The 12,820-nt window shown below is 43.8% G+C and overlaps 2 protein-coding genes across 2 annotated transcripts in view; one reads left to right on the top strand and one right to left on the bottom strand.

Annotated features, from left to right (window-relative positions):
• QDPR (quinoid dihydropteridine reductase) overlaps positions 1-5,313 on the bottom strand; it is a 25,937-nt gene extending 20,624 nt beyond the window's left edge. The window contains exons 1-2 of the mRNA XM_017540591.1: positions 5,029-5,313; positions 2,309-2,401 (exon numbers count right to left, since the gene is read on the bottom strand). Of these exons, the coding sequence (XP_017396080.1) occupies positions 2,309-2,401; positions 5,029-5,133 (198 nt within the window). The 5' untranslated portion in view covers positions 5,134-5,313. The remainder of the gene's footprint in view (positions 1-2,308; positions 2,402-5,028) is intronic.
• Positions 5,314-9,397: 4,084 nt separating this feature from the next.
• CLRN2 (clarin 2) overlaps positions 9,398-12,820 on the top strand; it is a 15,544-nt gene continuing 12,121 nt past the window's right edge. Inside the window, exon 1 of the mRNA XM_017540605.2 lies at positions 9,398-9,752. Coding sequence (XP_017396094.1) covers positions 9,500-9,752 — 253 coding nt within the window. The 5' untranslated portion in view covers positions 9,398-9,499. The remainder of the gene's footprint in view (positions 9,753-12,820) is intronic.

Genomic DNA, 12,820 nt, shown 5'->3' with positions numbered 1-12,820 from the left:
GTAGGGAAGGGGTTTTGCCATGTTGCACAGGCTGGTCTCAAACTCCTGGGCTCAAGTGATCCTCCTGCCTCCACCTCCCAAAGTGCTAGGATTACAGGTGTGAGCCACTGCACCCAGCCATTTTGGACTTTATTAGTTCATTCACATGAAGCTATTTTGCTTTAAGGCACCACAGCATAGCAGTTAAGAGAACAGCTGTCAAACCCTGACTGCCCATGTCCAAGTACTGGCTATGCCACCTATTATCCGTTTGACCTTGGACAAACACTGGGGCCTTTCTGTGCCTCAGTTATCCCTTTTAAAAGGGGGATAAAATTAGAAGCTTTGTTTTGGGATGCAATGAAGGCTACATGTGTTAATGAAAATAAAGCACTGAGAATGGTGCCTGGCAACTAACAATGCCACGTCAACTTTCACTATGAAATTCACTAAGGCCAATCTATATCTCTTAGGTACAGGAACATTAAGATCACACTAAGAAAAGTAAGAACAATAAAAAAATGGAAGTGCTAGAATAAGTTGTCTGGCTTTTACGTTCCAATCTATATCAAACTGACATTTTAGAAAGAGCAAATGAGTAGCACAGTTATGCTCACAGTTTTATGTTTAAAATTTGTAGGTTTATACATGTATGTTTTAGAGAGACAGACTGGAAGGAAATAAAGGATTAACTATATGTTGGAATCATACATGATTTCCCTTTTCTTTTTGCTTATTTGTATTTTCTACATCATACATGCATCACCTCTAAAATTTTTTTAATTTGTTATAAAAAAAACAGATAAGGATCATAAAATATCAGTGTTAAAAATACTAGGGAGAGTGCAACTAAATGAAAAGTAGACCCACTTACAGACTAAGCGGCACCTGAACTTAAAGTTCGTATCTGGAGACCCATGATCCTGGCTCCGTCACTGAGTAGCTTGTTGGCCTTGTCACTTAGTCTCTGCAATTTGTCCTCACAGTTGTAAAGTGGCCTGCCAGCCTGCCACACTGAATGCTTGGGAAAATATGGTGCCTCACACAATGATGTGGAGTTAACCTTAGGAAGGTGGGCTGCAGCACTAAAACCCACTAAACACAGAGTCAGCCGGGCATGGTGGCTACTCGGGAGGTCCCAGCTATTTGGGAGAATGAAGCAGAAGGATCCCTTGAGCCCAGGAGTTCCAGTCCAGACAGGGCAACATAGCAAGACCCTGATGCAAAAATAAGAGTCATCCAGGCAGCTCACCAGAAGGGCTTCTCAAGAAAGTTAAGCACTGCTTAAGAGCATCTAAGATATTTATACCAAGATATCCATCAAACTGTTAACAGTGCTTCCCTCTGGGAAACGACACTCTGCTGGGGAGAAGAAGGACAGTTTCACAGTTTATTTCTATATTTATAGTTTTGTTGGACTTTCGTTTTACAATATGCATACAATTTTATAATTAAAAATAACCTGCTCTGTTAGTGCTCATGCTGTGAACTGGGCAACTCCACTTTTTAGAACGTATCCTAAATAATCAGGTATATGGGCTGGGTACAGTGGCTTATGCCTATAATCCCATTACTTTGGGAGGCCAAGGCAGGTGGATAACTTGAGGTCAAAAGTTCGACACCAGCCTGGCCAACATGGCAAAACCCTGTCTCTACTAAAAATACAAAAAAATTAGCTGGGCATTGGGGTGCATGCCTATAATCCTAGCTACTCAGGAGGCTGAAGTACAAGAATTGTTTGAACTTGGGAGGCAGAGGTTGCAGTGAGCAAAGATTGCACCGCTGCACTCCAGCCTCAACAACAGAGCATGACTCTCTCAAAATAAAAAACAATAATAATCAGATATATAGACAAAGATGTTCATCACAGCATTCTTGATAATAGTAAAAAAATAAAATCCTGCAAAAAACTCAAATGTACAATAAATAGAAACTAAGTAAACAGTGGCCAACCCATAAAATGGAATATCACACATCTACAAAGAGGTTTTTTCAGTAATCTGGAGAAACATTTGAGTTTAAAAAACAAAACAAAAAGCTGACTGTAAACTATAAAATAGAAAATTGCCTAAACTTATAAAAGGAGTAACACACAATATGCATAGAAAAGACAAGAAATAGGCCAAAACGTTAACAGTGAGCTAACCCAAAATGATTATATAATTTATCTTTGTATTGTTTTTCACTGTTTCCAAATTTTCCTCAATGAGCATAAATGGCTTTCCTAATTAGAGAAATACCAGCTTTAAAAAAAAGGAAGAACGTACAGCCAGTGGTCACCTCTCCCCCAGGTTCCCCTCGCAGCCTTTGGGGGCCTTTCTGAAATTACCTGATCAGCCTGCTCAGTGAAGGAGTCAGTCATTTTAACAACAATACTAGCACTAGCCTCTTCATTCTCCACCACATCAATGCTGGCAACCCACTGGAAGGAGAAAACAGCTTTGGTCAAGAGGCATTGAGTTGTTATTCCATGAAAGAGTCACACACAGAAATGGGGGGAGTTGGCCAGGTGTAGTGGTTCACATCTGTAACACCAACACATTGGGAGCCAAAGTGGGAAGATCTCTTGAGGCCAAGAATTTGAGGTCAGCCTGGGCAACACGGCGAGACTCAGCATCTACAAAAAATTTTAAAATTAGTCAGGTGTGATGGCGCACACCTGTAGTCCTAGCTACAAAGGAGGTTGAGGCAAGAGGATCCCTTGAGCTCAGGAGTTGGAGCCTGCGGTGGGCTATGATGAGACTTTATCTCCATTTTAAAAAAAAAAGAAAGAGGAGGAGAGTAGAGTAGAGACAGGTAAGAGGCTTAAATGAAAACTCACCAGAGAAAGGAACTAGCAACTGCCCTCTCATGCATGTTCCAGGGACACCTGACTTTGGCCAGCCTACCCCGTATTGGGTCCTATCCCAGCCCCTCCTACCTCCAAACACTCTCCTCCTCCTCCACATTCACCTCTAAAACCCGAACCCTGCCCTTCTAGAGACATCAAAAGCCAGCAAATTTTCTGTAAAGGGCCAGATGATAATTACCTTAGGCTTTGCTGGCCATATGGGCTCTGTTTTTACTCAAATCTGCAATTGTAACAGAACACATCAATAAACAGGGAAAAAAAATAAGTGCAGCTGTGTTCCTGAAATGTGAATTTCATGTAATTTTCACATAACAAAATATTCTTCATTTGATTTTGTTTTCAACCACTTGAAAATGCAAAACAATTCTTTTAACTCATGGGCTGTACAAAAACATGTGGCAGACCAGATTCAGCCCACAGAGGATCCCTGCCCTGCGGCAGAGAGGGATGGGTTTTAGGATTGGAAATCAGACAGGGCAAGTTGAATCCCAGCTCTGCCAGAGTGGCTTTCTCACTCCAATGCTGGGCAGAGGTTCCCCACAAAAGAGGGTGTTTGTTGATGATTAACAGGGTCACTGTAAGAATTAAATGAAATGGAAGATGCTAAAGTTCCTGGCACAGCTGATGCTCGGTCCTTACTCAGGGTCTCTTGGTCTGAAGTCCCCAGAGATATATATTTCTACCTCTATTCATCAACATTTGTTATATTATTAATTAACTTGTTATCCCATGGGGGATACTGAAACAATGAAGTCTCCATCATCCTAGCCCTCCCTAAAATGGCAGGAAGAAAGGAGAAAAAGGACCAAGAGTCAGAGGTAAATCAGCTCTCCAGATTCTGCCAAGACCAATGTAAACGAAAGTGCCACCATCAGGGAAAAGCACAGCTTTCACCCTCTAACACATGACACTAATGGGATCTACTGCCTTAAAGTTATTGGGAGGATTAAGAGTCTACGGGAACTCTGGTACTGGGAGCACAGGGCCTGGCCCTTGACAGAAGTGCTGCCTCTGTCACCACCATGCATCTCTGAAGACCTGGGAAAGTGCCCTCATCCAGTGTCCCCAGGCTCTGAGCAGGTGGGTGGCTGGAAGCGGGTGGTATGATTGAATCCTTTAGAAACATATTCCTGTCCCAGATTCTGAGCAAGAAGAAAATCCTGGTAAATGTACACTGGGTGATGGTTACACTAAAAGCCCAGACTTCACCACTACACAACATATCCATGTATCTAAACTGTACTTGTGGCCCCTAAATCTATATAGATCAGTAGATAGATACGATTTTTTTTTTTTTTTTGGAAAATCTTGAGATCCTTTTTCTGATCCCAGGGAACTCTTGCCCAGGCCACTGCTGCTGCTGCTGCTGCTAAGCTCCCAGAACGCTGCCCCCGGAAAGGTCTCCACTGGGAAAGTGCTGAGGCCTGCTGAGCGGCTAAGGTCAAGGGTCTGTGGCCATGGATCTGCTTTGCTCCGACCTGCCACCTCCTGGAAATTGACATCTGACTATACAAAGTAGTTGAAATAGTCTTTGCAAAGTAAAGTGGTGCTGAGCCTTCAAATTGTCAGATCCAACGGGGCTAAAAGAACAGGGGTGGGTAGTAATAGTAACATTAATAGCCAGCATTTATACACTTTTTACCAGGCATCAGGTAATTTATGTGCTAATAAATTTGCACACAATAAAAGTCTCCACCTTTTCATTATGGAAAAGACCAATTATCTTATGTAATCCCCGCAACTCTCCTAAGGGGTAAACACTATCAGAATCTGCATTTTACAAATGGGGAAACTGAGGTTCGAGGGCTTTAAGTAATCAATAGCGGTCACAGGACTAGTAACCGGGAGTGGGCTGTCTCATTCCAGACACGACTTCTACACTCTCTCTCCACCCTCTCAACCCCGCTCCTGTTCCTCCGCTTTGGAATTCTCTCCCGACACACGCCGGACTTTGTGGGTCTGGCGGAGGCCTACGGAGCACCTCCTTGCAGGGCGAAGGCCCAGCGCCCTGGGACTGGCGTGCGCACGCACTCGGAAACAGGAATAGATCCGTAGACCTGTGCGCGCACGTGCAAGCATACGGGTCACGGGGTGCACAGGGGACCCCAGTTTCCTCCAGGCTGCCCCCAGACGGACTGCACATAAAAGCCCCCGGCCACCCCCGCGGAGATCCGGCAGCCCCCAGCCCGCAGCATTACCCAGTTGCGGGCCCGGAACGCCTGCACGCATCGAGAGCCCAGCGCGCCCCTGCCGCCGTACACCAGCACCCGGCGCGCCTCGCCCGCCGCCGCCGCCGCCGCCATCCTTCTGCTGCACGCCTGGTTCCCGCAGCTCCGACTCCCTCTAGTCCGAGCGCAGCGCCCCGCCCCGCCCCGGCCGGCCAACCCCGCCAAGAGGGAAAGCGCTGCGGCCTTGCCCCGAGCCGCGCCCGCTGCTGCCGCCTAGCGCGCGGTCACGCTCGGGGCGCCCAGCCGCCCAGAGCTACCGTAACCTCTGCTAGGCCCTGCCCCGAGGATGGAACAGCGGAGAAGCCCCGCCTCCCACCCGCGGGCAGGTGCTGGGCCCCGGGGCGTGCGGCGCGTGGGGCTAAGGCCAGGAGGGTGGAGAGCGGGTGTTTTCACTAGCGTTAATTTGTGAAGTGTAAGCATATAAAATATACTACAATTTTTGATCACTGTTTTGGCAATTTTTTATTTTTAATCGTGCATCAAAATAGACATTTAAATATCCCCACCTGCCAGAAAACGGAAGAGGCTCAAAGTGGTCGCTACGCTCAAGGAGCTGGAAGTCCACTGCGGAGACGAGACAAACCACCTAAAATATATTTTTCCTCTAAATAAAAGCCTAGCCTTACTGTTTAATAGCTCTGTCGCCTATGCAACGTCCTTCACTGCTCCGTGCCTCAGTTTTCTTACCAGTAAAATGGGAACATAATGGTCTGTCCTCACAAGGTTTTGGGAAAGATGGTAAAGAGTGGTACGGGGGTACTTAGAGCAGCGTGTGGCTAAGTAGGAGGCGCTCAGTAAAGGCCGATTGATGGTTATTAATATTATTATTTTACCACTACTTCCCTAACAATTCACTGAGTCTCCCAGAGATTGTGAGTTTCAGGCCGCTTCCGTTTTGGCAGGTGGGGAATATTTAAATCTCTATTTTGATGCACATTTAAAAATAAAAAATTGCCAAAACGGTGATACAAAAATTGTAGTATGCTGGCTGGGCACGATGTCTCACGCCTGTAATCCCAGCACTTTGGGAAGCCGAGGCAGGCAGCTCACTTGAGTTTGAGACCAGCCTGGCCATCATAGTGAAACCCCATCTCTGCTAAAAATTCAAAAATTAGCCGGGCATGGTGGTGCGCACCTGTAATCCTAGCTACTTGGGAGGCTGAGACAGGAGAATTGCTTGAACCCGAGAGGCAGAGGTTACAGTGAGCCAAGATCATGCCACTACACTTCAGACTCCGTCTCAAAAAAAATAAAAATAATTCTAGTATACTATATTTTACATTTTACACTTCACAAACTAATGCTTGTTTTAAAAAATACATAGAAAACACATACATTATTACAAGATTTCTAAAAAATATTAGTCCATAGGGCACAACAGGCCTTTGGTCTTGTAAGGACATAAATGTAACACTGTAGAACATTAGCCCTCCGGGACCTCTGTGATTGTTAGTGCGCCCTCATTTGGCAGAATGTCAAAGATCCACTATGGAAGCCCACCAAATAAGCCATTTTTCTTCCCAGAATTATTTTTATTTTTATTATTGATACATAATAGATGTCCATATTTGGGGGGTATATGTGATACTCCGATACATTCATATAATATGTAAAGTTCAAATCAGGGCAATTGGGATAACCATCACTTAAACATGTATGTTTTCTTTATGCTAGGAACATTCAAATTATTCTCTACTAGCTATTTTTAAATGTAAATCAATTATGGTTAACTACAGTCACAGAACTGTTCAACAGAACACTAGATCTTATTTCTACTATCTAACTGTAAATGTATACCCATTAATCCAAATAGGCCTTTCACCGCATGCCACCCATCCCCAGACACAGACCCTGGCATTTTCTCCTTTGCGTATTAGTTATTTCTTCCCATGGCCTGTATCTCTAACACAGAGCCTCTCAACTACAGCACTACTGACATATTGGACCAGATAATTCTCTGTGGCAGGCGCTGCCCTGGGCATTGTAGGATATTTACAGCATCCCTGGCCTCTACCCTGTAGAAGCCAATAGCAGGCCCCTACCCCTCACTCATGATAGTCAACATATCTCCAGATTTTACCAAATGTCTCCTAGAGGCAAATTCATCATTGTTAGAAAACCAGAGTTCTAACAGACGTTCTTAATAGCAAGATCCTGAATTAGATACATCTCTGTGCCACTTCCCACACACACAGAGCCTTGTACACAACAGACACAGATGTTTGTTCAATAAACTTGTGCCAGCTAAGGCACGCAGAAATACATCACTGGACAAGAGGATGCAGCCAGCAGCACATTTTGTTGTCAGACACTTCATTATCAGAAACAGAATTGCTAGGAAGCTGGATGGAGAGGAGAGCACCATCTGTTTAATGCCGGTCATATCCAAGGCACTGTACTAAGTGATCTGCCTGTGCTGTTTCACTTTACTCCACATGACAATCCTATGCAGATTAGGAAGCTGAGGCAGGAGAGTCTCAGACACTTGCCCAAAGAGTGGGAATTTGAACCCAGGTCTTCAATAGCTACAGTTCCGCTTGACCACATCTTTGTTCGGCAAGGCAATGGCTTGTTGGGAATCAAGTCTTTCCCTTAGACTTTTTCTGAAAACAATAGCTTAACCCCCAACACACCAAAAGTTGACACAGCTCCATCACTGATGGCAGAAATATGACTCTGATATTTACACATGTCCTGACTTGTCAAAGCATGCTTAATGTTAAAATAAGTATGTGAACTAACATTATTAATCACTTATTAATGTGCCAAGCAGTCTTCTGAGCTTCTTGTATGTCTTATGTTATTTTTTACCAGAAACATATTTACTATTTCAAAGTCAGTGGGATGAAAATGACCTGTTGTAATTCAAAGTGCTGAATTCAGCTCCAGTGCTCAGTTTTCCATGAGAGAAATGGCTAAAATCATACATCTCCTGTTTACCATCAAGAGTTGCTGGAGCATCAATGGTGAGCAAGCATATGGTAAAAGGATTTTGTACATGGTAAAGTGCCACTCATCTTTATATAGAGACAGTTCTCACTCTGTCACCCTGAGTGGCATGATTATAGCTCACTACAGCCTTGAGCTCCTGGGCTTAAGCAATCCTCCAGCCTCAGCCTCCTGTAGCTGGGACTACAAATACATGCCATCACGCCCAACTATTTTTTTTTTTTAATTTTTTATTAGAGATGGGATCTCACTACATTGCCCAGACTCAGATATACTCATTTTTATCTCCATTTCTGTGGAGAGGCCACTAAAGTAAGCCCCAATTATAAGGAAGGAAACTGACATTTCCATTAATATGTCTCTCTGCTTCCTTGGCACTCGCCAAGTCAGATTCCTGGAACCCCTACTGGTCAACAGTGCAGCTTCCTGAACCCGCCTCCAGGCTTCTGTGACTGAGAAAGTTTACTGCTCCACTTCTGCCCAACTTTGCTCCCCAGAGATATGGCTAGAGTGACTGTTGCCAGTCTCACATGATGTTAAGTTAATATTCATGACTAAGGTAAAAGTCAAAATGTAGAAGTTCACAGTATAAGATAGAAAGGAAAGAATATTTCATTCATAGTATCTGCAGATTAAAAGGAAAAGCCAGATCTTCCACTGTTAGAAGAGATCAGTCCTCCAGCAGTGTGGCTACTATTTGCTAAAACACTAGAAAAACACTTTTCTGTCCCATTTCAGATAACGTAGAAGGAGGGGCAGCTGGGAAGAATGTTAAGTGTTGGGTTCCAGGCTGCCCCAACAGTCACAAATTAATTCTAGCCACAATTTTACCCACAGCATGTTCACAAAGTGAGAAATTCATAAGGCCCTGTTTACACATTTTAATATTAAAGCCTCAAGAACTGGGGTCATTTGATGGTATTAATAACAGTCCTAAAGGTTCTGACAGCAGTGACATTTTAGAGAAAGAAATGTCAGGGCACCCACCACGAGAGAGATCGACATCTGATACTGCGCATAGCTGGCTATGTTCAAGCGCTAATCATTCCATGTTTGTTTTCCTTCTTCCACATCCGTTTTTTGAGATTGGCTTGCAATCTCTTTATCATCAGAGCTACCTGGTTTTGCTTATTACTAACTCCTTTATCATTATGAGGCCCACACCAGGGCTATTTAAATACTGGAAACGAGGAACAATTAAGCCCTCTGCTGAAACATTAGTCAAGGAGGAGATATAAGGTTACTTCCTTCAGTAACACACTCCACTACGTAGTCAGGTGAAGATTGTCTCTGTAGAGGCTTCCGGATGTGGTTGTAGTAAACATGGGCTTTGCGAGCTCACGCTGAAGGAGGACGAGGGGATGGACTTAAAGTCCTGAAACAGAGTGTTTGGAAGAGGTGACCTTGGAGCAGAGCATTGCTGAGTGTCTGAAAGATGTCAGTGACCCTTGCTGCTGCTTGGACACCTTGGGGATGACCTGCAACTACTAGCATGCCTGGATGGTTCAAGAAGGCGTGGTACGGGCTGGCGTCTTTACTCAGCTTCTCCTCCTTCATCCTCATCATCGTTGCCCTGGTAGTGCCGCACTGGCTGAGTGGGAAAATCCTTTGTCAGACTGGAGTGGATCTGGTCAACGCCACAGACAGAGAGCTGGTCAAATTCATCGGGGACATTTACTACGGACTCTTCCGAGGATGTAAGGTGCGGCAGTGCGGGCTCGGGGGCCGCCAGTCCCAATTCACAAGTGAGTATAATGGGGGGGGGCATGAAAGCTGATTCTAGGCACTTATTTTTGTTAATGTGTAAGAGTGCTTATGTCTCCTTGTAGAATGTGTCTGCTGCCTCAATCTCAGACATAATGTCAAGGTCCACAGTGAGCCAAGGATTCTGGATCCACATCAATCTCTCTTTCTTTCCTTCCTTCTTTTCTTTTTCTATAGATGTGTATGGAAACATTAGAAATAAGGATTTGTGCATTTTTGCAGTTTTCCTCTATTAATAATGACTATTAATATATTGAGGGTTTACATGTATCAGATATTCTACTACTACGCACTTCATACTGCTTGTCTCCTTAAAGCCTTACAACAAACTTGTACAGAAAGTAGTGTTAATGTTCCCGTTTTCCAGAGGAGTACACTGAGGCTTGGAGAGGTTACGTAACTTACCTGAGGTCACCCAGCCAGGAAACAGCAGAGCCGGACTCCAGACCCATGGCACGTGACCACAACATGTGGGTGGAGACTGCCTGCAGAAATGAACCTTTGGGAAGCAGGATGACCGTTTCCATGTAAAATTTGGAAAGCTTTATGTAAAAACTTTATAGTCTGAGGAAATGCAAAGGGGCACTGTGCCTGGGTTCTGGAATCAGACTACCCCGGCTGGAACCCCTGCTGGAAAGTTTACAGGTGAGACCTCAGGCAAGGCACTTGCCTGCCCTCCATGAACGTGAGCGGGCACGGACTTTGGCTGGCGTTCAGTGTGGCCTCAGAGCTGCTCAGCATGTAAGCAGAGCAGTCTATGCAAACAGGAACAGGCTTCTGGGGAGGAAAAAAACAAAATAGGCAATATTCTGCAAGCCGTTTGCATCGATGAGATGGCAGGCGAAAACTGTCTCACAAAACCGTAATTAATCAACACCATGCCAGTGCAAGGTGATACAGAATTGTATCCATCCCTTGATTTCCAGATTTCAGAATTGTAGTACTTTATAGAAATCTGGCCAAGGTAAGTGTCTTATTAAATTTATAAGAACAAAAAGCTGGAACTGTTTACAAATGTAATACAAATTGATATACACAAAAAATTGTATTTCTTATGTATATTCAAGAACTATATCTCTGGGCATATTTGTATATACCTAGCAATTAGATTAGACCCTGGATATTGGAAAAATAGCTCCATCAAAATTATAACACAAAACTTGAAAATACACACACATAAAGAAATAAAAATAAAAGAAATGCTAAAAGCTAACCATGACAACTACATGGACTACTTGATTCTGAACTAGATGCTGTTGCTATAGAGGATGTCATCAGGACCGTAGGGGCCCTTTGCACTCTGAAGTTTCTCTAAACAATCAACTGACAAAAGGCAGATTAATAGGAAAAATGGCATACACATTTATCAGCAGACACAGGGGAAAACCACTGAGTGATTGTCCACTATCTCAATGGGGTACAGATGACTATATCCTCTTCATCTTAGAGGAAAGGGAGATGGGAAGTGTGGATGATTTTAGGGGACTATAACTTATTTTTAGGGGAATTCAATGGGCTTAAAGAACATACCATGGGCTGGGCCAAAGTCTGTTGGGCCCGCAGAGCAGGCATTGGTTTGTGACAAAAGTCTGTCCAGCTGTGTTCACAGACTTCAGTCTTTCTTCCTGTGATATGGGTACAATTAATGAACACTCAGGGAAGGGACCAGAGGTCTTTTTCTTTGGTGGATCAGGACGTAGGCAGGTGAGGGAACATCAGAGAACAACCTCATCCTGTGCTTTCAGACAGACAAAGAATGAAGAGACAGAAGGGAGGAGGAGGCCAGAGAGACGTTGAGGCTTCCTCACAAAGCTTTAGATTTGGGGGATATTGTTGAAGCTTGAATGGGGTTGAAGCAGGATCCGCGTGGAGAAACAGACCTCTCCGACACCGAACTAGGAAGGAAGAGGTGTTTTATTATGGCAGGGAGCCAGGAGACAATTCTTTGTCTAATAGCCAAGCTAGTTTAACAAAGAGAAGCTCTGCCTTTATATAGGCTTACACTATAGCTATTACATGTGAAAGGATCTTAGGTTTACAGCCTTAGAAGTTACATGTGAAAGGGTCTTGGGTTTACAGTCTTAGAAACTACATGTGAAAGGGTCTTGGTCAATGGAGGAGTGAGGTGGGGGTTTGATCCTGTTTAAGTAAAAACAATGCCTTCCAGAGAGATTCACCCATACTATGCCTGCTGTCTATAGGAAGGCAATTTAGGAGGCGCCAGTTGGCCAGCCTTTTCTTCTGTTGAAATGCAGTGTGGGCATTTATTGCTATATATTTTCCTCTAGAGACTGCTTTAAATGTGTCCCAGAGATTCTGGTATGTCGTGTCTTCATTCTCGTTGGTTTCGAAGAACATCTTTATTTCTGCCTTCATTTCGTTATTTATCCAGTCAACATTCAAGAGCCAGTTGTTCAGTTTCCATGAAGCTGTGCGGTTCTGAGTTAGGTTCTGAATTCTGAGTTCTAACTTGATTGCACTGTGGTCTGAGAGACTGTTTGTTACGATTTCCGTTCTTTTGCATTTGCTGAGGAGTGATTTACTTCCAATTATGTGGTCAATTTTAGAGTAGGTGTGATGTGGTGCTGAGAAGAATGTATACCCTGTGGGTTTGGGGTGGAGAGTTCTGTAAATGTCTATTAGGTTTGCTTGGTCCAGGTCTGAGTTCAAGTCCTGGATATCCTTGTTAATTTTCTATCTCATTGAGCTGTCTGACAATGGGGTGTTAAAGTCTCCCACTATTATTGTGTGGGAGTCTAAGTCTCTTTGTAAGTCATTAAGAACTTGCCTTATGTATCTGGGTGCTCCTGTATTGGGTGCGTATATATTTATATCGTTAGCTCTTCTTGTTGCATTGATCCCTTTACTGTTATGTAAAATCCTTCTTTGTCTCTTTTGATCTTTGTTGCTTTAAAGTCTAATTTATCAGAGACTAGGATTGCAACTCCTGCTTTTTTTTGCTCTCCATTTGCTTGGTAAATCTTCCTCCATCCCTTTATTTTGAGCCTTTGTGTATCCTTACATGTGAGATGGGTTTCCTGGATACAGC

The sequence above is a fragment of the Cebus imitator genome, unplaced genomic scaffold (genome assembly GCF_001604975.1).
Source record: "Cebus imitator isolate Cc_AM_T3 unplaced genomic scaffold, Cebus_imitator-1.0 Scaffold127, whole genome shotgun sequence".
NCBI classification, from domain to species: Eukaryota; Metazoa; Chordata; class Mammalia; order Primates; family Cebidae; genus Cebus; species Cebus imitator.
The sequence above is the reverse complement of the archived record's forward strand: the minus strand, read 5'-3'. Positions and strand labels throughout refer to the sequence as shown.